The sequence below is a fragment of the Sinohyriopsis cumingii genome, chromosome 11, assembly GCF_028554795.1.
Source record: "Sinohyriopsis cumingii isolate HCF-2022 chromosome 11, ASM2855479v2, whole genome shotgun sequence".
Classification (NCBI taxonomy): domain Eukaryota; kingdom Metazoa; phylum Mollusca; class Bivalvia; order Unionida; family Unionidae; genus Sinohyriopsis; species Sinohyriopsis cumingii.
Window position 1 is genome coordinate 49,375,418 of NC_142971.1, and position 26,906 is coordinate 49,402,323.

The 26,906-nt window shown below is 35.7% G+C and overlaps 1 protein-coding gene across 1 annotated transcript in view; it reads left to right on the forward strand.

Moving 5' to 3' along the window:
- Nucleotides 1-16,415, forward strand: part of LOC149788417 (actin-related protein 8-like) — a 39,538-nt gene extending 23,123 nt beyond the window's left edge. Inside the window, exons 8-12 of the mRNA XM_089974383.1 lie at nt 930-1,083; nt 6,052-6,285; nt 8,369-8,636; nt 11,252-11,415; nt 15,534-16,415. Of these exons, the coding sequence (XP_089830509.1) occupies nt 930-1,083; nt 6,052-6,285; nt 8,369-8,636; nt 11,252-11,415; nt 15,534-15,677 (964 nt within the window). The 3' untranslated portion in view covers nt 15,678-16,415. The remainder of the gene's footprint in view (nt 1-929; nt 1,084-6,051; nt 6,286-8,368; nt 8,637-11,251; nt 11,416-15,533) is intronic.
- The last annotated feature ends 10,491 nt before the right edge of the window (nt 16,416-26,906 follow it).

The following is a 26,906-nucleotide window of genomic DNA, read 5'->3' on the forward strand; positions in this document are numbered from 1 at the left end:
ACCTTTCATTCCCTTTATTTTGGTGTATGATTGATGGGTGTACTATGGGTTATAGAGTATACAGCTTGGCCTTACTTCAGATGTGCACCTTTCAAAAAAGTGCTAGCTCTACTTGGTCATTTTCACTTCCTGAACTTCAGAGGTAAATTGTATGAAAAAAGAGCAGATAAACTTTTTTACATTTAATATATTTGGTAATTAATTCATTGCACTTTCAGAAGCTGGCAGTGTCTAGTCTGGGAAAATTCATTTTCCCTATTTTAATAGCTGTTATGTATAGTGTACTTTAGTCTAATTCATGCTGATTTTTTAACACAAGGGAGCAGTCATTTTAGTTAGCAGCGTACTTAAATCATGTAAAATTTCCAAAAGTACAATATCCAAAGAAATATCATCCACATTATATTAATGTAGCATAGAGGTATGCCAACATTCTGTCCATTGTGCATGTTTTAAATGCGAACTACTTAACCTTACGTATGTCACTCTCTCAAAAGTACATATTAATTGGTTAGTACAGATGGGGCAGTAATTCAGTAAGAACTTTTATACTTTAACAGATTGTGTGAAAAGCAGAATTCATGGATTTTCTTCTGTCAGTGACTGGTCCTGCAAATCCCTGGCAGTATTTCATTTCATGCAAATATAAAATTCAAAATCAGACAGTTTTGGTTCACATTTAATATAATTTACCTGTAATTGGGTATCTGGGTAACTGATCATTTGGATTAACAGGTACCCTGATGACTTTTCCTAAATTTTTGACATCTTTACTGGCAAGAAACCATAATATAGGTGCTGGAAATGAGACAGTGAAATTCCATTCTTAGGGTTAGATAACAACTTTAATTCCCATATCAGCAATACCAGCTCAGTATGGATTCTGCTTAATAATGAGATCTTATGGTGTTGTTTTTTATTTTTTACAGAATCACAATGGAATATGGTGGCTGTGATGTATCTAGATGTCTTCACTTACTGATGGGAAGGGCAGGTTTCATACCACGGGATCTGGATCTCAGTAATACAGCAGACTGTCTATTGCTACAGGAGATAAAGGAAACCTGCTGTCATCTGGACCAGGTCAGTAAAACACTTGACTGCAGGGTGGGAATGGGAGGCTGGAGAAGGAATTAGGAATCATCAACTACATTATGTACATTGCCTCAATAATACTTTGCACTGTTTACTGCAACTAGAGATGCTGGAAATATACTTCCAGCTGGACTAGGTTAGTACAGCACTTGAATGGAGGGAGGGGGCTGAGGTTCATGAAACACATTGACTCAGTAATGCTACTTCAACTGGAGTTAAAGGAAGCCTTCTTCTACCTATGACACAGGGGTGATCTGATTCAAGTTCATTAGATGCCAATGATAAGCATAAAATATTATCACCAGGTTTATCAAGAATCAAGTCTAAAATGTGACATTCTCTCCTTGACAAACATGTCCCAGTAACCAAGTGCAGAGTATCTAGTCAGAAGTGTTCTTCATGATATAGTAGTGTCAGGGACCAGTTTCACACTGGTAAAAGAGAATGCCATAAGGCCGAGAGGCTTTGGCTTTCCTCCAGTCAAGCAAGTATATCTGTGTTTGCTAAGAAGAATATCACAAACATAGCTCATGCAACAAAATCAACCTACATCAGTCCTAAGATCACTGAAAGTTCCAGCTGCAAAGAGCTCTTTGATGTTACTAACAAGCTAATGTAAAGGAACAAATGTACACCACTTCTAATGGCCTTCACACTGGTTAATCTTCCTGACTGGTTTGCAAATTTCTTCCTGGACAAATTGCAAGTCATGACTTGTATTTGAATTTTTAGGATATAAAGCTGATTGTTGACAGATTATACGTTACTGATGTATTGATGATGTTTTAGAGATTTTTGTGCAATATATAACTGGTATCGTTTTTTAACACATTAACCCCTAGTGACGAGTTAATGTGGCAGGAGGTAGTAGCCTCCTGCCAAGCTCTGTAGCATCATGGTCATGCATGATACACTAAAGTGTGTGGTATTATAGAAAGGTAGACAGATGTAGCTCTGCAATGATACCAAATAATCTGGAATATCTAGTTGCACTACAAAATACAGAAGGAAAAACCTCATTTTTTTGACCTGATTTTTTTCTACCCAAAATTGGCCTGTGGTTGGGGTCTGATTCTGTTTCCGGATTTTAGACTTTTTAGTCTCAGATCTATGGCAAACCAGTATGAACTGCAAACAGACAGATGAACCTTTGCAAAAAGTAGGATAAGATGGGCATTTGGAAAAAAGAGTGGTCTCGATACAAAAATAATGGCTCCATTTAGCAAAAAAAAAAGAAATACAACTTTTACCCTTATGCTCATGCGCGAGACAAATAGCCAATGAAAAAAGATGTTTCTAACACAACTACGCAGTATGTTATTGAAAGATCACCTGGGATTTGGTGTTTTTGGATCTATTCAGAAATAGCTTTCAAAATGTATTTCCTACTCGAATTTCAGGCGAAAATGACAAAAACCTCCAGGGGTTAATGTGTTAATGGCAGTGTTTTTGCTGTTGTAAACATATTTATTATCTGATTAAAAGAAGGTGGTAATTATGTTATAAATGTGATATTTTCTTGAGTTCTTTATGCATGGCACATTGAAGTAATAATTATATCCAAATGTTTGGGTATAAATGTAATCATAATACATGTATCATATTGGTTTAAATAGTGTGTGTGTGTGTTAAGGGTGTAATGATATACCAATTTATCATTAAATTGAGATACAAAATGCCCAAAACAGTACATCACGATACAAGTATAGTAATACCAATATGCCAGTTTTTTTCTTCACCAACATTAGCGAACTAGCTTTGAGCACGCCAATGTCTTTTATTAGGCTTAACGTAGTTACCAAAATGGAGGCATCTGTGTATGAGCTAGTGAAGAACCCAAGAACAAAGAGTCCTCTTTGGAATAATTTTTCATTAATAAGGGTGTTTAGCACTAATACAATTGACAAAACTATCACTGTAGGTAATGTGTGCAAAACTGAAATCAAGCACACAGGCGGTATGAAAAACCCCTCGACTCATTTACTGCATCACCATCCATTAGTACTTTTCATAAGTACTTTGCAGCAAAGTGACACAGTCTCAAACTCAACAGGCAAAGGTTCCATTAAATGTGTACATATTGTTTCAGATAGACAACCAAATATTGCAGATATGCTGGGTGCACAAACTAAATACAAATCTTCATCACCTAGGTCCACAGCTATTACTCGTTGCCATTGCTAGTTTCATCATCCACGATATGCGGCCGTACAGTGTTGTATCAAAGAAAGGATTTTTAAACATGGTATTGGTGCTTGATCCATGATGTGTTGTGCCATCTAGACAGATCTTCTCTGAGAAAAGTATCCTAGATATGTATTTACAAGTCAAGGAAGACGTAAAAGCATGCTTGCTCTTTAGCATCTAAAGTTGTATTAACAACTGACAGTTGGACTGCAATGGAATCATGTTACAGTAACTGCATGTTTTATTTCTCTTGATTGGAAACTAAAGAGTTATGTGCTACAAACACGGGCTCTACCTGGGAGTCACACAGATTTACAAATATTGATGCACTTCTGTTGTCAATTGTTAATGAAAGGGGAATTCCATCCAGCCCTCCACCGGTAACTGACAATACTTCAAACATGGCTGTCACAGCATCAGAAGCAGGATGTAACCCACATATTGGTTGCTATGCACACACTTTAAATTTAGCTGTCCAGAAAGGCCTGAAAGTCAATGATGTTAGCAGACTTCTTGGCAGGATTAGAAGAACTGCCAGCTTTGTTCACCGCAGTGCAGTTGCTGCAGGAATACTCAGAGACAAAATTGAGCTCCTAAACTTACCAAAACACAAACTAATGTTTGTATCTGATAGAACTCAGCAGCTGACATGATTGGAACTACAACCAGCTTTATATGCTGCCCTAACCAGCAAAGAGGTGTGCAGTGTCAACAAAGATGTAAGTACCTTGTCGGAAACTGATATTAGCAATGCTGAAGAAGTATTGGCATGCTTGAAACCACAATGGACAATCACAACAGTGTTGTGCACAGAAGAAACACCCACCATATCCATCATTCTTCAACTGTTGACTACACTCATGGCACAGTCTGATCATGATTCAACATTGGTGAAATAGATGACAGTAACTATTGTGAATGGTCTTTCGACCAGATATGAAGAAAACAAGGATTTCCTCCAGATAGCAACTGCTCTGGACCCCAGGTTTAAAAACCTCCTTTTTCTGACTAACAACAATGGATTTGAAGTCTTCAACCACTTGGCTCTGGCTGCATCCACTTCTTACGATCAGAATCGGCTGAAGAAAGTTAAACAGGTATGCCAGCAGGATTGAGCTACTAATTTTCTACCTCTTCCTGCATTACCAGCCTTGTCAGCTGAAGATAATAGCACAACTACATCTCACCAAATGAAAAGAATAAAGACAGATGAAGATGCTTCTGACTCAACCACATTAGCTAAAGTTGAACCACATTAGCTAAAGTTGACTCTGTTTCTATTGTATCTGCATCTGCTGGTGCTTGCATTGCTTTAAGTTCTTTTTCTTCAAAGATAACTAATGCTGGTCTTTTTGGAGATGTATATGTTGTGAAAGTGGAGAAAAATATTAAGACTGTTCTTGAAAAAGTAACTGAAGAAATTGAGAGCGACAAGGATCATGGAGTCCATTCCTCTTGCCCATAACCCATTACAATGGTGGTAAGATCATCAACATCAGTTTCCTGTGTTATCCAGTTATGCAAGAGAGTTGTTTGCAAGAGAGTTGTTACCAGCAACATCTGTCCTTTTTGAAAGAGTCTTCAGTACTGCAGGAGATATTGTTTCAAGCCCAAGGGCAGCAATCAGTGCAGAGAACGTTGATATGCTACTATTTCTGAAGAAGAACATGACTGTTACCTTAATGTCTCCTTTCTAAACACAATGAACTCTGGACTTTGATGGATTCACTTAATAGGGCTAGGACACAAACAAGTTTCTCTAGAAAAATGTTAATTTGCTAATCCTTTTTGGCAAACACAGCTAAATAAGCTGACATCTTCCAATTTTGTCCAGTTGTAAAAGGCTTTGTTTTATCTAGTCACATTAAATATTTTGTGTTCTTTCTTTTATTGGAGAAATGTATAGTTTGACATTGTTGCCAAATTAGCAACGAAAACAAGGGGTTTACATCAGTGATCAACTTATATTCTTAGTTTAATTTTGATAGTCACAAAAATACTGTTTCTAGTCAGCCAAATTAGGTTCTTTTGTTGTTTTATTTCTGCTGCCTGTTAAGTATGTAGTCTCTCAGGTTCAGTTCAAGGAAGGTTTGGAATCCCTCATGTTATTAATTTACTATATTATTCAAAGTAGGATATTTATCAATGTGATAATTTGTGATTATGTTTAGTTTTTCTTGTGTTTATCCCTTGTCATGACTGTACTGCAAGAAATGAATCTTTAGATCATTTTGATTTGAAGACTTTCTAATCAGGCAAATTATTCTGTAACTCTTTTCCAGTATTTTTGTTTCTTGCTTGTAGAAGTTTTCACATGTTGATATATTTTTTATGTTCTAAACAAGTGATGTGATTATTAGTTACTGGGTGTTTTGGTGGAATTAAAAGCAAGATGGTTTCATTTTCTTCTTCATATTTTATTAAATGCAAGGAAATTGCTTGCTCATTATTTCAGTACAAAATATGCAAAATCAACATTCAGGTCATAAATGCTATCAATGACCAATATGTATTGATACATATCGCAAAACAGACATGCCATATTGCAATATATTGCAATACATTTTTTCCTGGCAATACTCATCCCTAGTGTGTGTGTGTGTGGTTGCATGTAGCCATACTCACAAGGTTTTGTCATACTCAGTGGAATGTTGTCTTCGATTTATTAGTAATTATAGCCAGGTACTTTTAGTAGAATTCAGCCCTTTTCATGTTGCCTCTTATTTTTTGAGTTTATAGAAATGCATCCTGTATTTTCCACATTTTCAGGACAGATATGGTATAATGGAACAGACTATCCAGATAAAAAAGCCTGAACAGAACATTGTGAAATATTCCCTCAAGTTTGGAGATGAGTTTCACCTTGCTGCCTTCAGTGCTTTCTTCCCAGATATATATGGACTTCAGGGCACACACTTGGTGCATGTTCAGAAACGTTTCTCGGGTGACCCTGAGGACCCACATGATGAGTTTTATCTCCGCCAAACCCAGTCACAGCAGCAGGTATTAGCAGTGTACTAAACCAAAACTTCATCTAAATTAAATGAAAATACATTCCCATCCAGTTTAGTTTTGCAAGTTTGGCCACTCAAATTGAATTGAAAATATGGAAATATGTCAAAAGTACAAACTCCCAAGTGACCTAATACATAAGTTAGAAGGACTGGTAGTGCCAGTTGACAAGGTAAATTGCAGTTATAAACATTCAACAGAACCTTAAAGAACAATCTCTTTGTTTGATGCAAAACAGTTCTAAAGTATACATTTCTACAAACTTTTTTGAATTTTTGCATAGCTATCAAACTTAATAAGTTTCTGTTAAAATTTATATCAAATTGTATTGAGCTGTGATTCAGAAAAGTGAGATATATGCTACTGTTTGTTGGTTTACAATTCCCTTGTAGAAGTATATTCAGCTCTATTTCAAGGTCATTAAAATTCATGCATCGGCATACTACTAGACTCTAATGAGCAGAGTATTTAGAATAAACACTTTAAGAAAAGCAATGTTATGTGAGGACCTGTCTTGAGGTCACCCTATTATAAAACTGGCAAAGTGTGTAATCCCTATGAAAATGTTTCATGTATAGGGCATCATAATCGATCTGTTGTTAAGGGGGGGTCCCGAGTGGCCGAGTGGTCTAAAGCGCTCTCCATTACGGATCACTGCCATCTCACCTATCTGTGTAGGTTTGAGTCTCGGATTTGGCCAATGTGGGTATGTGAGAAAGCTTGCCAGTAGCTTCTCGAGGGTCGGTGGTTTTTTCCAGGGTATTCTCGGGTTCTTCCTCCACCATTAATACTGGCCGCCATGTATAGTCTATCGTGTACTGAAAAATGGCGTTAATCCCTACAACAACAACAACTGTTGTTAAGGAAGCTCAGTTAGTAGTACAGCAGACTCACAATCTAACAGTCATGAGTTCAATACTTGCCCACCAATTGAGGTTGGCTGCCTCTGTGTCTCATTTGGAAGATCACTTAACTCCCATTTTGTAACATTATAAGCCAATAATGTGTTAAAAGTGCTGTTAAAATCAATGAAAACAAAACAAACTCTTTTCTTAAACAATTCTCGTTATATATTGTATCCGACATCACATTTCTGAAGTCAGATTTAATTGGTGATCTTTTTTTAGGTATATGAAGAAACTGGTTATTTTATGGTTTTGAAGTTTAAGACTAAGGTGACAAAGAAAGTTTTAGAGAGTTATTAAACTTAGATTTTGAACTATATATTTGAATCAGACCAAATGCATTTGAAAACGTTTAGGGTTAGAATCAAGGTAACATTGTGATTTTGAAGTCACAAATTAAGGTCAAAGTAATGGGACAACTAGAAAGCATACTAATTGATTGAGTTCACTAATTCATAATTTGACCAAACAATATATGTAACATGCTTTGAGCAAGTGGCCTATGAATTATGTGTCAGAAACTTAAAGGTCAGGGTGACAAGGGCTCCTGAGAAACTTAAAGGTCTTGGTGACAAGGACTCTTGAGAAACATAAAGACCTGGGTGACAAGGTCTCCTGAAGATTCAGTTTCTGCACAATGATTACTCTAGTTACATACTTGAATCAGTCTCTGATTTAGCTGAAAGAGTGCTGTTGATGTTACTTACAAAAATAAAAATTTAAGGATCAAATAATTTTGCACAATAATTTTATTATTACATGTCATTTAGAGTATAAAAACCTAATGCATATATTCTCATTGATGAAGAAAAAATGTAAATGAATGCAAGGATTTTAAAGTCTAAGGTCCGGCTCATTTTCCAAATGACAGCAAAGTGCTTTTGTATACACCATACCAAGCTTAATGACTACTTGGGGAATAGGGTTGGGAGAAAGAGGGAGATAAGCATTCTAGTTTAAGAAGGATCCTTTCCAGCATGTATGCAAATCTTGCAAGTGTTAAATAAGAACATTTTTTACCATGACATTAAAATATGACCACAAATTGAAAAGAAAATCAGCTGTTGATAGTTTTACTCCCACCCCAATGCATAATTTTGTGAAGATAATCATAGTAATTACCTTTTTTCATCCAAAAAACAATTTTTTTATATCTTTCTTTGATTCAGTCCTCTAAGCCATCCAAAAAGAAGGAAACATCCTTGGCAGACATTTCAACCCGAGATGAGACAAGTCTGTCAATGTTTGAAGACTCTCAGCTGATGGCAGCACAGATGGATGAGGACTCAATAGACGGTCAAGATGGCCTCTCCACAACTGACAATGTCAAGATACCACGCCGTACAGAACTGGAGGAAGAGCAGGAGCAGGAGGCAGAGGAAGTGACACAGCTGATGGGAATAGACCAGGCCATTTTGTACAGTATTGACAAGTGTGGTAAGATTTAAGGCACAGACTTGGTCTTTTTGCAAAATATTGACAAAGGTGGTAAGATTCTTGAACAGACCAGACAGTTCAGTACAGTATTAACAGGTGTGGTAAGATTCATGACACCGACCAGACAATTCAGTACAGTATTGTCAGGTGTGGTAAGATTCATGACACAGACCAGACAATTCAGTACAATATTGTCAGGTGTGGTAAGATTCACGACACAGACCAGACAATTCAGTACAATATTGTCAGGTGTGGTAAGATTCATGACAGACCAGACAATTCAGTACAATATTGTCAGATGTGGTAAGATTCATGACACAGGACAGCCCATTTTGTACAGGATTTACAAGTGTAAGATTTATGACGTGGACCAGGCAGTTTTGTACCGTTTCAACAAGTGGTAAGATTTATAACACAGGCTAAGTCATTCTTTACAGTATCAACATGTGTTGTAAGATCGATTATTACCTCATAAGCAAAGTTGTCGCAATATGATTAATCAATTATCAAGATATAAAATCCAATATTAAAATCTTTCTTACGTATGCTGAGTATAAAATCTCCAACAAGGTATATAATTAGGTCATGTGACTTTCAAGCAAGTTTTAAGTTGGTCACATTATGACTGGCAATATACAAAAATGTAAAAAACAAAATGGCAGACAACCCCCGCTTCAAAAGTTCAAATGCAGTACTGGAAAAAGTCCTCCTTCCCAGAAATATATTAAACCTTATTTGTCAATTGTTTGGCAGGATTTTATTTTGGTGCAGGGAGGTAGAACTAGTGAGATGCTAACAGTTGTCAGCTTACTCAACAGTGGCAGGTAAAGGATTCACAACAATCACAAACAGTGAAATTTGTACCAAAAAAATAAGTTTACGAGGTAATAAATTTATTATATATTAGTTAACAGGTGGTATAGAATGTTATGACCAGTTGAACTCCACACACCCATTGATTTTGGCTCAGGGTGTATGGGTCCAAGATGGTCACAACAAACTTATACAAAATATGACACAGACCAGGCCATTTTGTACAGTATTGACATACGTGGAACGATTTGTGACACAAGTGTGGTAAGATTTGTGACAGACTAGGTCATATTTAATAATACATGTATTGCAGTTTGTCCAGTGGCTTCTGTATTCCTCATTTTTCTATATTTTCTGTTTCACCTCTATATTTCATATATTTGTTTCTTAAATGCCCCTATATTCCTTTATCTTCAGCAAGATGTCATGGTAATTCTATATCACTGCAACCAAAGAACTTTTACTGCTGGTAGTTTCTAACTGTTCTTTAAGATATTGGTTGTACCCTACGAAAGAAAGGGTTCATATCACCATTTCAAAACCTTTTTTTAAAAATATTAACAAATCTGATAAGATTTGCAGCACAGCTTACTGCCTTATTCTAGACAGTTATTTACAGTATTAAAATATGTGGTAGGATTTATTGACATTCATTGTGTAAACTACTGACAAATGTTCTAACATAGGCCTGATCATTCTGTACAGCATTGACAAATGTTTTGAGGTTTTTATGTGTCCATGGTATGCAGTGAGTTCATTACTTTTACAAGGAAAAGGGTTTTCTACAAAGAATTTAACATTTTTTTTACTTAAAAACATTTATTGGTTCAAGGAATATAGGGAGTTGCTAGCAGCAAAGATGTTTGGGTAAATCCCTGGACTCAGCACCTAATGACACCACTGCATATGGTGAAGCTAGTGTATTATGTTAGAGTCGGGGATAAATCCCTGGACTCAGCACCTAATGACACCACTGCATATGGTGGAGCTAGTGTATTATGTTAGAGTGTCTATCCATCCATCATCTATTTCATTTTTGGACAATAAATCGGGTTCTCCACAGTTGCCAAACTTTGTGGATGATGTCACTTGGAATAAGGAAGACGCCTATTGATTTCAGGGATAAAATGTTGAAGGTCAAGGTCACTCTTACTAAAAAAGAATCAAAAAGATTTTGCACAGTAAAATTAATTCTACAGCAGATTCCTGGACTAAACTTTCTAGATGGATTACATGCATGGTAAGGAAGAAGCCTATTTATTTTTAGATCAAAAGATAAAATGTCAGGATAGCCAACTTTTGGTCAATAATCACCCAAGTCAGCTATGTTCAACATGTGCCTACATAAAGGACAGTTAAACATGTACAGTGTACCAGTCATGGAACTCCTGTCAAAATAGGCTCTTCTGTACAGTACTGGCAATTGTATGATTTGTTACACATCTATTCTGTACAGTACTGGCATTTGTATTATTTTTTATACTATATCCCTTCTTTACAGGAATGGCATTGGTATGATTTGTTACACCATATCCATTCCGACAACTTGGACGAATGTGGTATGGTTTTTGTGTGTGTGACACAGATAAAAATGATACACTTTTTTCTCTTAGAAAAACATTGAAATTCTTGGGAGTCATTAATACAGAATATTATTATTATGGTCAGCGATAGTTATATGTTTTGGTGTAGGGGTTTTTATCCAGATTTAGAATAGCATTATTCTCAAAAGGTTAGAGTTAAAATGATTAGCTTTTGGAATGTTGTATATCAGAGTAATGTTTCCATTTCTTGTTTACTAGCTGCTGATGATTTGAGAAAAAAGATGTACAGCTGCATAGTGGTGGTGGGTGGAGGTCTGAACTTTGAAGGGGCACAGCAGTGGTTACAATATCGTGTGTGGGTTGGGATGCCAGCTCAGTACCGCCTTATGTTGGAAACCATGGATGTCATCACCAGGCCAAAGGTAAGGGCTGACCACCACCTAATGTCATCAACTATTTAAAACATATTTACAATCATTTTATGGAGAATTGAATGTTCTGTTGAAAGTTAAGGAAAACAGTGTCAGGTAATGAGGACTGGAATAAAGGTTGACAGCTTATATACCTAGTGTAGTAACCAGTGATATGCCTTACTTTGATAAAAAGCAAATCTCTCTTACCTAGTGTAGTAACCAGTGATATGCCTTACTTTGATAAAAAGCAAATCTCTCTTACCTAGTGTAGTAACCAGTGATTTGTCTTGCTGTTGTTGTTGTTGTTGTTGTAGGGTTTAAAACCATTTTTCAGCACAAGATAGGCTATACATGGTGGCCAGTATAAATGGTGGAGGAAGAATCTGGGAAAACCCCGGAAAGAACCACTAACCAATGAGAAGCTACTGGCAAACTTTCTCACGTACCCACATTAGCCAAGCCTGGATTTGTCTTATATTGATGAAAAACAAATCTCTCTGAGCTAATATTGTAACTGGTGATATGCATTGCATTGATTAAAAACAAATCTCTCTTACCAAGTGTAGTGACCAATGATATGTTGTTGTTGTTGTTGTTGTTGTTGTTGGGTTTAACGCCATTTTTCAGCGCAAGATAGGCTATACATGGCGGCCAGTATAAATGGTGGAGGAAGAACCCTGGAAAACTCAGGGAAGAACCACCGACCCACGAGAAGCTACCAATGATATGCCTTGCATTGATGAAAAACAAATCTCTCTGAGCTAATATTGTAACTGGTGATATGCATTGCATTGATTAAAAACAAATCTCTCTTACCAAGTGTAGTGACCAATGATATGCCTTGCATTGATTAAAAACATCTCTCTTACCTAGTGTAATGACCAATGATATGCCTTGCATTGATTAGAACCATCTCTCTTACCTAGTGTAATGACCAATGATATGCCTTGCATTGATTAAAAACATCTCTCTTACCTAGTGTAATAACCAATGATATGCCTTGCATTGATTAAAAACAAATCTCTCTTACCCAGTGTAGTCGCCGCTGATGTACCTTGCATATATAAAAAAACAAATTTCTTACCTAATATAGCAACCAATGATTTGCCTTGCATTGATTAAAAACAAATTTCTTACCTAATGTAGCAACCAATGATTTGCCTTGCATTGATTAAAAACAAATTTCTTACCTAATGTAGCAACCAATGATTTGCCTGTGTATTTTTCCATAAAACTGGAAATTTTACAACTGAATAATACCTTTCATTGAGTTGGGGAGAACGACAAACATACCAAAATATTATCTCTTGGAGATTGAGAGAATATACTTTTTACACAAATAAAATATTTGATACCTGGAATAAGAACACTGTTATTTTTTTTTGTTAGAAATTCAGTATGTATTTTAGGACCAGCAAGACGTAAAATTTGCAAACAGTTTACAATTGGTCTAAGTTTATTTGTTGAATTGATATGTTCTACCATAATATGTTTATGATTAATTATCATGAACAATTATGTTTTTGAAACTTGGAGCAACATAAGAATTTTAAATTAAATTGTCAACCTAACTTATCACATAAGAGTTGATACAGGTAAGATATGCAGTTTGATGAGCACTACATCCTTGTTACAAAAGTGGATCACTGAGACATATGTTTTATGGTCAATGCCATTGGTTCAAATTTGTGCTTTCCACTAAATCCCAGAAAAATGGTCCAAAGTTCAGAAAAAATTATTCAGTGTTAAAGTTTAGTAGAATGGACACTTTTTTAAATTTCTGATAAATAGACATATTCAGCCTTTAAACACAAAAAAATGACCCCCAACAACAACAAAAACAAACAAGGTACACTTTATTCATTGTCAGGTTTTGGATGTTAGACATTAAGGAAGTTTTTTTTATAGCATCAGCAATAATTTGTATTTGTCTTTGAGTCATTTGAAGAAAATTCATAATGTTTTGATGATTTTAGCTTTCGAATATGGACAACTATGCAAAATGGCCATGAATAGACCTTTTTTTATTTGAAAATTGCAATATGGAAGTTATATTCTTGAATGTCACAACCTAATGCCAAGAATTTTAATATATTTTAAGAAAAATCCGATCAAAATATTTTTGTAAGACATGGTTTTACATTGCAAGTATTAATTTATGGTCCATAAATATGTTCTATGTTCTTAATTAGTTATGGTGATATTGTTAAGCAACCAACAGAAAAATGTTATGGATGTTATCGGCTATTCAGTGACAGAAATAAAACTGACACCCCCCCAAACAAAAACAAATACTTAATGAAAGTATGGGATGTTTCAGATTCCAAGATTATATTACATCACAAAAATATTAAACATATGTGCAATTTATGTAATGGCACTTTTTAAAGCTTAAGTGCTGCAGTTGCTGATGTGACTGGCAGAAAATGCAATATTTGCTACTTTTGATTCCTCTGCATGTAGAAATGACAAATAAAGTATACATTTTATTGTATTGAAAAACATTGATAAATACCTAATATACCAATACCTAAATACCTAATAAAAACTTTAATTTAAAAGCTAATTTGTCTTTATATTCTATCACTGTCTTCTGTGCGAATGAAAACCATCAGTGATGATGGAATAGAACCTTACATTAGACCATTTTTGGTATATATATATATATATATATATATATATATATATATATATATATATATATATATAAAATTCCAATTATTATAAATTGACTGTGTCTTCTAGGCTTTGATTGAATGTAAACGGTCACGTGATACTGATGTGGAATTTTTTACACATCGATAAATTCTGCGGACTACTTTTGATTCCCTGTTACCAAATCATTTGATGGGAAGTTTTATCTATATCAACGCCTTATACCCTAATAATAATAACAAAAAGCTCCCACCCACCCATTCCTGTGATTTCTGATAAAAAAAATGACAAGCCACAGCTTAAAATTGGCCATTAAAAGTTAAAACAATGTAATTGCACAGACCATCCTGCACTCCAACACTCATGCCTTTTGCCGAAGAAGGCATATGGCAGGATTTATAAGCCAGTCTTAAGAAATTATTGCATTTCACCTCGACAACATGTTACAACAGCAGTTATTAAAGGTCAGGGTCATATGTCAACCAAGGGATGTCACTAAAAATGAACACGATTTTGCTTTTGAAAGATCGAAATGTGTAAAAAGTAACAACGACGTTGCTGTAACAACAAAAAAAGGAATATTCCTCGTTTAACCGCAACAACCATTTTATTATATATTAAAATATTGATCATAACAGTATATCACTGGCATGACCTGCAATGACATTGTACCACGTACCACTGTATAAAGAATCGATGAATCTAGTCTAGCAAAGATAGGGCTATGTATTCTACTGCAGTTAACAGGCTAATGAAAGAAAACTTTGATGTACATAAAAGTGAATGTTTTGTTGGTTAAATCTGCTGATCTGATGTTGGAAAGGAAGTAAATTGGAATTATAAGGATTAAATGATCATGGGTGAGTATTTATCAATGTGTAAATTGTCCAAAGGACTATATGTAAACTTGTGAGTGATTAGGTAAAATTTACACATCGATAAATACCCAACCATGATCATTTAATCCTATAATATATATATATATATATATATATATATATATATATATATATATATATATATATATATATATATATATATATATATATATAATCTATCTATATATATATGGTGGCCAAGTGGTCTAAAGCACTCTCTGTTACGGATCACTGCCATCTCACCTCTGTCTGCTCCAGATCGAGTCTCAGATTCAGCCAGTGTGGGTATGTCAGAAAGCTTGCCAGTAGCTTCTCATGGGTCGGTGTTTTCCCGGGTTCTTCCTCCACCATTAATACTGGCTGCCATGTATAGCGTATTGTGTGCTGAAAAATGGCATTAAACCCCACAACAACATATATATATATATATATATATATATATATATATATATATATATATATATATATATATTCCAACCTGGACTAGGACATACCAATCATTTTGTTATTATTTTTTTATATATTTACTTATTCAACCCACTGAGTGAAGAAATGTGTTTATAACATAATTTTGAATGTGTATTTATTGTCCAGGAGACAGATCCACAATTGACAAGCTGGAAGGGGGCAACCATATTAGCCTGTCTTGACACAACACATGAGCTATGGATCAAGAAAAAAGAATGGGACCAGTTTAATGTGCGTATGCTTCGAGAACGTGCACCATTCGTTTGGTGAACTACTGTTTGCTCTGGCCTTCCAAACTGGCTACAGTATACAAGGTTGAAGAAGAAGGAGTCTCATAAAAGACAGCCACCGCAGGACAATCCCATACACGTAAACATAGGATATAGATTATGTGTTCCTCAAAGAGTTGATGGAATCAAAGTTGTGCTGGTTTGCCATGGATTTGCCTAGTATCAAGATCATTCTTTAATTAAAAAATGTACTCTAAATACTATGTACTCTCATATTGCCACACTGAAAATTTATTGCTTCCTCAGTATTTGCAATATTTGTGCCAACAAACAAGCAGTGTTCTTCTGATTAGTGTACTTGGTTTATTTCTTGCATGATTGCCAAAGGTGAGTACGGAAAAAATGCTAGTAAAAAAACAAATAGTTATGATATCAGTTCATTAATAAAAACCAGGATTGTGTTGGACTATAACCATTGAATATTATCCTTTGAAAGTGGAAATTATTTTTCAAATGTACATGTTATGTTACTTTAGCAAGGTTAATTTATTTAAGTACAGAAGGATGCATTCTGGGAGTTTATGGTACATTTTGCATTGTAAAAAAAAATCAAAATATTTAAAAGCCAGAAGGGTTATGCAATTTACATACATGCCAACCATTATGCTTTTGGCATAATCTTTGTTTTTTTTCAGCAAATTACATTTTCTGTGAGACTGCATATGGATTATGCTTTATTGCTACATTAAAAAATAAAATAAAAATAAAGCAATAAAAAGTTGTTTTTGTCATTTTGTTTTCATCTCTTTAATTCCACTCCTATAAATTTGAGAATGTTTTTAAAAAGGTGACTGCTGAGTAAGAATAGTGTAAGACTTTCCTTATTTGCTATCTATAGCAACTGTATATGACCCCATTTCCAAGAAAACAGATGGGTTTCTTCAAAAGTGCACTTTGCCTAACAGATTCATTTTATTGATAACCTAGTTAGGTAGTGAACCAGGCTATATTTTTAAAGAACACTGCACCAGATGTTAAGTGAAATGCTTTACGGTGCAAGTTGCGGATGTTATATGATGGAAAATGTTAGAGCAGATGGATCTTTTCAAACTTCAAAACATGTCAGATCAGAAAAAAAGAATTAATCAACACCACTTTACAAACTTTAAAAGAAGAATATGCGAGTAATGTAATACAGCACTATGAGCACCTCACCATGATCATTGCAGAATTCCAGGTCACAATCATTCAGCGAAAGTTACACATGTAGACTACTTGAAATGAGTGCTGACTATAAATAATTTTTCAGTATATTTTTTGTTTGTATTCTGTTTATATGGAGTTTGTCCTTTGTAATAAGAATTTTGACCATCTGCAAAGCCAGGTTAGTCGTAAAAATGTATCTTTTCATACATGCTGTAATTCTGGCATGTAATATATAGATTATACTTTTTATTCCCAAATTACTCTTTTTATTGGTCACTTATAAAAGCATTAATTTATGTTTATACCTCATGGGGATATGAATTTATTTTCCTTGGAATGAGAAAATATTTTGATATATGGCAGCATGGGTAACCTTGAAAACAGATTTGAAAACTTTCATAAGCTGTAATGGTTCAGCTTTCAATGCATAGTCATCAGCAATAGCTATCATTGTCTCAATATCTTTTTCATTAACTTCCCCATAAACAAAAAAAAGTAAAGATATTTGTTTTTTATATTATCACCTTTTTAAAAACAGCATATGGATATTTGAAACTATTTCATATTAATATTTCTCTCAGCTTAGCTGTATTCTATATTTTTAGATTTATTGTGTTCATTGCAATTATTGTCTGTCCTATTTCCACTCAATCCAGAATTAAGACTACACACAGTTTCAATTTAAAACTTGAATCTCTGTGTTCACAGACAAACCTCTTTCATCAAAAATGATTTCATGCTGAAGGCTTTTTGTTTTGCCTGTATTAAGTGCCTTTACAAGAGCTTGTTTTTTTTCCCCAGCTGCATGTGACCGAGGAGCACTCTCTTCCATTCAGGCATAATTTGCATTTTGCCAGGCTTTCTGAGAAAGATCTCATAATCCAAACATTATATTTTTCTTCATCTAGCCACCAAAGTTGGAATCGGCAGCCAGCCATGTCAAAGTGAATAATTCAAAATTAAACCACTACTACATCTGGGCTTTGTACAATTGGAAGTTCAAAATGTATGACTGCGCAGAGGCCAGTTGTGGAAAAATTTCCGTTCTGGCACAAACTTAGCGATAGATTGTTTTTTGTTGTTTTTTCTCTCCCTCTTTTCTTTTTATTTAATTCTGGGAAATGAAAACTATTAATTCCTTTTGGATTCATGAAAATCAAGGCTTTTCAAGGTATCCAGACAATATTTTGAATTTTCAAGGTGTTTTCAAGGCCCTGAGGGAACAATTCATTTTTCAAGGTTTTCAAGGTTCCCTACAGACCCTCTATATTGAATTCCAGGAAAGTCTTTTTGGTCAGTAGAGAACCAATCCTGTTGAGAGATTCCCTCTTGTCCCTTGTCCATCACTGTATTTAATAACACCTGTATAACTCCTATCCTATTTATTTCTCACTGAAAGACTTTTTAAATTTTATTTTCTGATTAGTTCTCTACAGTTAGGAAATTGGCATTACAACAAAGTGAGCTACATTCAAAAGCTTTTCTTGAAATAATCTTTGGCATGTATAAACAGTTCTGTTGATATTGATTTCTGGACTTTTACTCAAACATAGGTTTTGGGACAAAAGTTCATCAAATTGTTTAGCATTGTTTTATATATAAGTGAGTGGGCCATTTACCCATCACAAATCCCAATTGCTTTTGTAACCCTCTTGGTGCATTTAGTAAGTGTTACTTTATTAAATACCCCATATTCCACAGATGAAGTATGAAGAGAAAATTAAAAAATTCAGGTTGCTTGGATCAAGGGAGGAAAAAGGTGTTCTCAATAATTTTTCTGTTCATTTTAGACAATGAACAAGGTAGGATAAATTCTGACCTAGTTATTTGAGTAAATAGTCATACTCCTTGTGAAAATAGGTCCTAAAATAACAGATTTCTATGTAAAGTTTAGCTTTAGACTTTCTTATCAAATCATAATTTGCACAAAAGACATTCATTAAAAAATATGAAGCTTGCATCATAATCTTTTATCAGCCTACCAAACAAAGAAAATTAAAAACATATCCATTGCTGAATCTATGGTGATTAGGTTTTTCTGTTTTCTTAAAAACTGCTATTGAACTGCTAAGTTCTCAAGAATTAGGAATTTGGCACTACAACAAAGCCAATGTCATTAAGATGCTTTTCTTGACACAATCTTTGCCATATATAAACAGTTCTGTTGAAATTGATTTTCATTTTCTCAACTAATATCATAATGTCACTCAAATGGCAGCTTAGAACAGAAAACTTGGAAGTAAAATAATAATTATAATGAGGACTTTGTATAGCACCTAATCTTTAGAAGATCTAAGTGCTTTACAACATTAGACAACACCTGTAAGATAAAAAACATATAATGATAAGATTAAAAACACAAATGCCATGAAATTAGAAGAAAAAAAAAACATGCTGAGAATATTAAGGTAGGAAACATTAGGTCTTTAAGTTTGTTCTTGCAGTCGCAGTGAGTTTTGAGAGCACTCTTGAATGTGATCACCGTGTCTTTGTATCTAAGTTAGTGGGAAATTCATTCCACATTGCAAAAGAATGCTGTCCGTATGACTTTGTTTTCATAGTGGGAATAATGAGTATACGATTGTCAGAAGAGGAGTGTAAGTATCTTGCTGTTGTGTACACATGGGTGAGGTCGGATAGGTATGTTGGACTAGAGTCCGTCAGTGAAACGTAGCACAGAGAACAAATTTTGTGTTTGATTCTGGATCAAATGGATAGCCAGTGTAGGGTACAGAGCAGCGGGGAGGTGTGCTGTAATCGTGGTACTCTAAGTATGATCCGAGCAGCTGTGTTTTGAACTTTCTGAAGTTTTTGGAGTAGATATTGAGATGAATCAGACAGAATTGAGTTACAATAGTCCTGTCTTGAATGTACTAATGAACACACAAGTGTTTTAGTGGCATCAGCTGAAAGATATTTGTGAATGGAGCTGATGCATCTCAGCTCAAGATATGCAGCCTTGAATATGTTCATGACATGTTGGTGCAATGTGAGAGTACTGTCCAGAGTAACTCCTAGGTTTCGTACTGATTGTGTGAATTTAATGTTGGTGTTGGTACTGATTGCGTGAATTTAATGTTGGTGTTGATGGTATTTATTGTTTGAGGTAAAGGATGTGAATGAGAAAGTCTTTGTGTTGTAATCAGAATGGCCTCAGTTTTATCATCATTCATCTGCAGCTTGTTACATGTCATCCATGATTTCACATCAGAAATGCACCTCTCTACACCTTGGATGGTAGCATCAACTTCAGTTGGGTGGCAAGATTTGTATATTTGGGTGTCATTAGCGTACAAGTGGTGAGACACTGGATGATGATCTATGACACTTGAGAGCGACTGTATAGAATGAAGAGAACTGGTCCAAGAACAGACCCCTGTGGAACACCACAACATAGATCAACTGGGCTGGAGTGTATTCTATTTGCAGATACAATTTGTGTCTCGTTGACCAAGTAGGACTTGAACCACAGTAAGGCTGTATCATGAATGCCAAATACATGCTGGAGCTGGTGAAGTAATATATCATGGTCTACTGTGTCAAAGGCTGAGGACTGTAATCTTTCCTCTATCCAAAGCAGAGAGAATATAATTAACTACTTTTAGAAGAGTAGTTTCAGTACTGTGGCAAGGGCGATATGCAGATTGTACATTGCTAAAAAGACTCTTTGAATTCAGATAAGATACAAGCTGGGATAGAACAACCCTTTCTAAGATTTTTTATATGAATGGGAGATTAGAAACTGGGCGGCAGTTCTTTAAATCGTTAGGGTCTAGTGTTGGTTTCTTCAGCAGAGGCTTTACAATGGCAGTTTTGAAAAATGATGAATGAATTCCCATGATGTGAGAGAGGTATTAATAACATCAGTTAGTGAAGGCAGTACTGGATCTAAGCCCTCAAGCAGCAGTGATGTTGGAATTGGATCAACTTCACCTGACTTTGGTGCACTCTTCATCAGGATTGTACGTACAAAATCCATAGAGACAGGTTCAAATGCTGCTAATGGTTGCCACTCGAATTCTCTATCCCAACTGTATGGTGACGACGAGTCAATTGAAATTGTGGTGTCAAGTTTATCTCTAATGGTTTGTACTTTGTCACGGAAGAAATTTGCAAACATGTCCATAAGGTCAACTGGAGAGAAGGTAGTTGGAAGTGGTGTAGATTTGTTCCTTGACATTAGCTTGTTAGTAATCTCGAAGAGCTCTTTCCAGCTGGAACTTTCCATGATCTTAGTAGTGTAGTGGGCTGATTTCGCTGCATGGACTATATTTGTGACATTCTTCTTAGCGGCTTCATAGATTTGCTTATGAATAGTGAGTCTGGTGGAAAGCCAAAACCTTTCAGCTTTACAGCGGTCTCTTTTAGCAGTGCGAAGCTGGTCCCTAACACTACTATACCATGGAGAACACTTTTGAATTGATACTCTGCACTTGGTAGCTGGGGCATGTTTGTCGAGCAAAGAACACAGGCAGTTATCGAGTTGTTCTGCTGTTGGAGGTAAGCAAGTTGTTAGGTTTGCTTGGATGTCATGCATTAGTTTGATTCTATTTATCATACAGAGGTTTCTCTCAGTAGCAGATAAAGGTGGAGGGTTAGGGACTGATACGTCAAGATGGCATATAATGCAGAGGTGATCTGATGCAAGTTCATGTGATACCAGGGAGGACCGTAGAATGTTATCATAAGGTCTATGAAGAATCCAGTCTAAAATGTGACCATGTTTATGGGTGGGTTGGTTAACTGACTGTTTGAGGTTCAAAACATTAAAGGAATCTAGGAGTTTTTATGTGTCTGGGTTTCCAGGACAGTCAAAGTGAAGTTGAAATCTCCAAGAATAATCAGGTTGCCACCTATCAAATTTCCATACTCCAGGAGATTTAGAAACTGCTCCAAAAATAGATTCAGTCAGCTTGTTTTTTCTACTAGGAGGAGGGCGGTATAGGCAGAAAAATGGACTGACCTTTGCTCCAGTGTGAGTGTGGTTCGGACTAGTTCAAACAATGTGTGGTCGAAATGGAATGTTGAGGTATGGTTAAGACGTTTGATCATGGAGTTCTTTGTGATAACAGCAATTCCACCTCTGCGAGAGTTACAGGGGAACGTTTTAATGGAGTAACCAGTGGTTGTTAGATCCACACACTTTGACTCATTGCCTGATGTTTTTAGCCATGTTTCTGTCAGGAAAAAGACCTCAGTATTCTGGTTGTTGATAAAATTAACTATTTCTGTGCACTTTTCTGGTGGTCCTACTAATTGGGCATTGAATAATGCAATACGCATGAGGTATCTCTTGGATAGTTGACACAAAGGTTGACAAATCAATAGGGGTTTGAATTAGGTTAGCTAAATTAATGGTCAAATTTTTAAATTGTCGAGCCGGAATGGGCATAAGGGAGATAACTGGAATTCTTCCTGTTCTACGCCAGCCAGGTTTGAAACGTTTCTTTTTTCGCTTCTGTTTACATTTAGGTAATGATGAGTGTAGTCCCAGTTCATTTAGTCTAGAGCACAATGTAGTGTGGCAAGCCAAGGAGTGATCATTTAAAGCAATTACTGAGGGTCCATCATAACATAAAAGGGTTGCTATCGTGCTGAAAAATGGCGTTAAACCCCACAACAACAACAACAACATAAAAGGGTTGACTGGTGAGTATCACATGATGGCAGTTTGTTCAAATGGAAGTTGTAGCAGTGGAGCAAGACAGCTGAGAAAAAGTCTAATTGTTCTTGTTTCCAAAACAAGGACAATAATGTAGACAAAGACAGGCAACAAGCACAAATATAATGAAAACAGCACAAAAAACGTAACAGCTGCATCAAGCTGGTTAAGCGATAGCGGCCATCTTGGATTTAAATCAAAAATTAAGTAAGAGTTTTGCTTGTTATAACCAAATCTGGCCTGCTGCCATCCCAGCTGATCTAAATTGTTCAGACAGACAATTTCTTGCCAAATGGAGTGAAATTCCCAAGTGACAGGGATGAGAACAAAGAATTTAGATTGAATTGATTGAAATGGGCTTCAAGAAAGTGGGCCTGATTGGAGGCTTGTTTTTTCAACACTGATGACCATTAATAAATTATTTTTAACTGTTGTTTCCTATAATGTAAATTATTGTGCATCATTTTTGCAGTATGGATCATTCTTTGCATTGACAATTGGTCATAAGATGTAATAAAAGATGCATTGGTAACTTCATGTGTTACTAATTGTGTGCACTTGTCAAGAATACTTAAAGATGACATGACATTGTATGTTGTCATGTTGTGTCACAAAGTGCAGTTATGAGATACATAACTCTATAAGAGCTGAAACAGGAATCTGACTGGTGCAGTGTGGCATCATGTGTTATTCAAGGAGTTATGTATAGTCTTTGAAAGTTGATACTACATGGAAAGAGATTCTTTGTAAAGAGCTTGAGGAACAGAAGATTGTGCATTACTCATGAAGGGCATCAAGAGATAACAAAAACAAAACAGACAGAGAACAAAAATGTGGTGTCCGAAGATAGGCAATGAAGCAGAGCATTTATACATGAATTTTGAGTGCACATTCAATGCCATAATCAATCACAAGGAAACCCCTACCTGATCAAGAATGGAAGGATCTCACCTTATTTTCATCTGGCATACATGTGACAGAAAACAGACTCCCCTGACTTTTTCTGTATATGTTGTTGTATGGTTTAACGCCATTTATCAGCACACGATAGGCTATGCATGGCGGCCAGTATTAATGGTGGAGGAAGAACCACCGACCCACGAGAAGCTACTGGCAAGCTTTCTCACATACCCACATTAGCCGAATCCGAGACCTGAACCCATGCAGACAGAGGTGAGATGGCAGTGATCTGTAACGGAGAGTGCTTTAGACCACTCGGGGTCCCTTTTCTGTATATAAAAGTGGTCTGTCCAGTGTCTCTACACTTCCTGATTTCTGTATATAAAAGTGGTCTGTCCAGTGTCTCTACACTTCCTGATTTCTGTAAATGATCAATCTTTAGCGTTCTTTTAACTCTCTTTACTTTAAACAAATTTGAGGTTATGATATTCCACATTTCTATTATAGGCTACATGGCCTGAATGAGGTTATGTAATTCCACATTTCTATTGTAGGCTACGTGGCCTGAATGAGAGGTTATGTAATTCCACATTTCTATTGAAGGTTACATGGTCAGAATGTGAGGTTATGTAATTCACATTTCTATTATAGGCTACATGGCCAAAATGTGAGGTTACGTAATTCCACATTTCTATTATCGGCTACATGGCCTGAATGTGAGGTTACATAATTCCACATTTCTATTATAGGCTTCATGGCCTGAATGTGAGGTTATGTAATTCCACATTTCTATTATAGGCTACATGGCCAAAATGTGAGGTTATGTAATTCCACATTTCTATTATCGGCTACATGGCCTGAATGTGAGGTTATGTAATTCCACATTTCTATTATAGGCTACATGGTCAGAATGTGAGGTTATGTAATTCCACATTTCTATTATCGGCTACATGGCCTGAATGTGAGGTTATGTAATTCCACATTTCTATTATAGGCTACATGGTCAGAATGTGAGGTTTTGTAATTCCACATTTCTATTATAGGTTACATGGCCTGAATGTGAGGTTATGTAATTCCACATTTCTATTATAGGCCACATGGTCAGAATGTGAGGTTATGTAATTCCACATTTCTATTATAGGCTACATGGCCTGAATGTGAGGTTATGCTATTCCACATTTCTAACATAGGCTACATGGCCTGAATGTGAGGTTATGTAATTCCACATTTCTATTATAGGCTACATGGCCAGAATGTGAGGTTATGTAATTCCACATTTCTATTATAGGCTACATGGCCAGAATGTGAGGTTAGGATATTCCACATTTCTATTAAAAGCTACATGGCCAGAATGTGAGGTTAGAATATTCCACATGTCTATTATAGGCTACATGGCAAGAATGTGAGGTTCGGATATTCCACATTTCTATTATAAGCTACATGGCCTGAATGTGAGGTTAGAATATTCCACATTTCTATTATAAGCTAAATGGCCAGAATGTGAGGTTAGAATATTCCACATGTTTATTATAGGCTACATGGCCAGAATGTGAGGTTAGAATATTCTACATGTCTATTATAGGCTACATGGCCAGAATGTGAGGTTAGGATATTCCACATTTCTATTATAAGCTACATGGCCAGAATGTGAGGTTAGAATATTCCACGTCTATTATAGGCTACATGGCCAGAATGTGAGGTTAGGATATTCCACATTTCTATTATAAGCTACATGGCCAGAATGTGAGGTTAGAATATTCCACATGTCTATTATAGGCTACATGGCAAGAATGTGAGGTTAGGATATTCCACATTTCTATTATAAGCTACATGGCCAGAATGTGAGGTTAGAATATTCCACATGTCTATTATAGGCTACATGGCCAGAATGTGAGGTTAGAATATTCCACATGTCTATTATAGGCTACATGGCCAGAATGTGAGGTTAGAATATTCCACATGTCTATTATAGGCTACATGGCAAGAATGTGAGGTTAGGATATTCCACATGTCTATTATAAGCTACATGGCCAGAATGTGAGGTTAGAATATTCCACATGTCTATTATAGGCTACATGGCCAGAATGTGAGGTTAGAATATTCCACATGTCTATTATAGGCTACATGGCCAGAATGTGAGGTTAGGATATTCCACATTTCTATTATAAGCTACATGGCCAGAATGTGCAGTTGCAAATTTTATTCATTAATGTTTCAATTGTGTCCTTTTTGTAACAATGGCTTCTTTTTAAAAACCAATTTTCAAATATTGTCTTGTATCAGATTTATGACATATAATATTTTAAAGGAAAATGGTTAAAATCAAACTACCTAGATTGTTTATTATCATGAAAGTCTTGTCAGTTAGCAAGTTGTTTGACCAGAACATAAAAAGCATCAAGTAAATGAACTTTACACAAAATTTTAACAAAGTCACGCAGACCTCTTTTAAAATAAGAATGGAAAACTTACAAAGATGCATTAGTCAGTGGTTCTTTCTAGGGTTTTCCCGGGTTCTTCCTCCACCATTTATACTGGCCACCATGTATAGCCTATCTTGTGCTGAAAAATGGCGTTAAACCCTACAACAACAACAAAGATGCATTCAATCAACATGTTTCATGATCCTAGGCAGGACAGTATGCATATAACATACTGTAAATTCATGTTGTCATGAACTAAGGATGTAGTAGTAAGAGAGATGCATATTGTCATTAATCAAAGTCAGTGAAGTATGAAATGTGTCACACTGACCTACTTTAACAATTAAGGGTGTAGTATAATCAAGATGCATTCTCACACAAAGTTTCATAATTCCAGGTATAATGGTCTTACTGAAACAAACATTTAACATAAGCCTCTGAAATGTAGCTCACAATGACCTTTTGTTGTTAGGGTGTGGTACTAACAGAAATGCACACATTCATCTAGTTCCTTTCCAGCATAAGCAATGTTCAAGACTGAACCCAGGCCAGTAAAGCAAGAAATATGGATCACAGTGACCTGTTTTTCTAATGATAGTGTAGTACTCATAAAGATACATCCCCTCAACAAGTTTCATTAAACTTGGTATAACAGAATGTATACAGGATGAAAAGTCCAACTGGTTATGACCTAACTAAAACAGCTTGAATAATGTACTAAATGTAAAAGCAGGTCACCATGACTTCTGTATACTTATGTTTTACAATTTTCCATGAACAGAACTGGAGAAACACAAAAGATAACCCAAAACTGTAGCATGAAATCTGTGTCACAGTGACCCACTTTTGTTATGAGGATGTAGTACTTGTCAAAATGCATCCATTAAATAAGTTTAATGAATTTTTTATTCCAGGTATAATAGTAAATAGACAGTGTGCAAGAAACATGAGCTAAAGGCAAAACTTGACCAAGAATGTACAACTAATATATATGTAAGAATGAAGTTATTCACTCAGCCCCCTTTTCAGTGGGTAGGTGATATGTAACCCACTCCAAACTGTTCCTAGGATGGTGGAA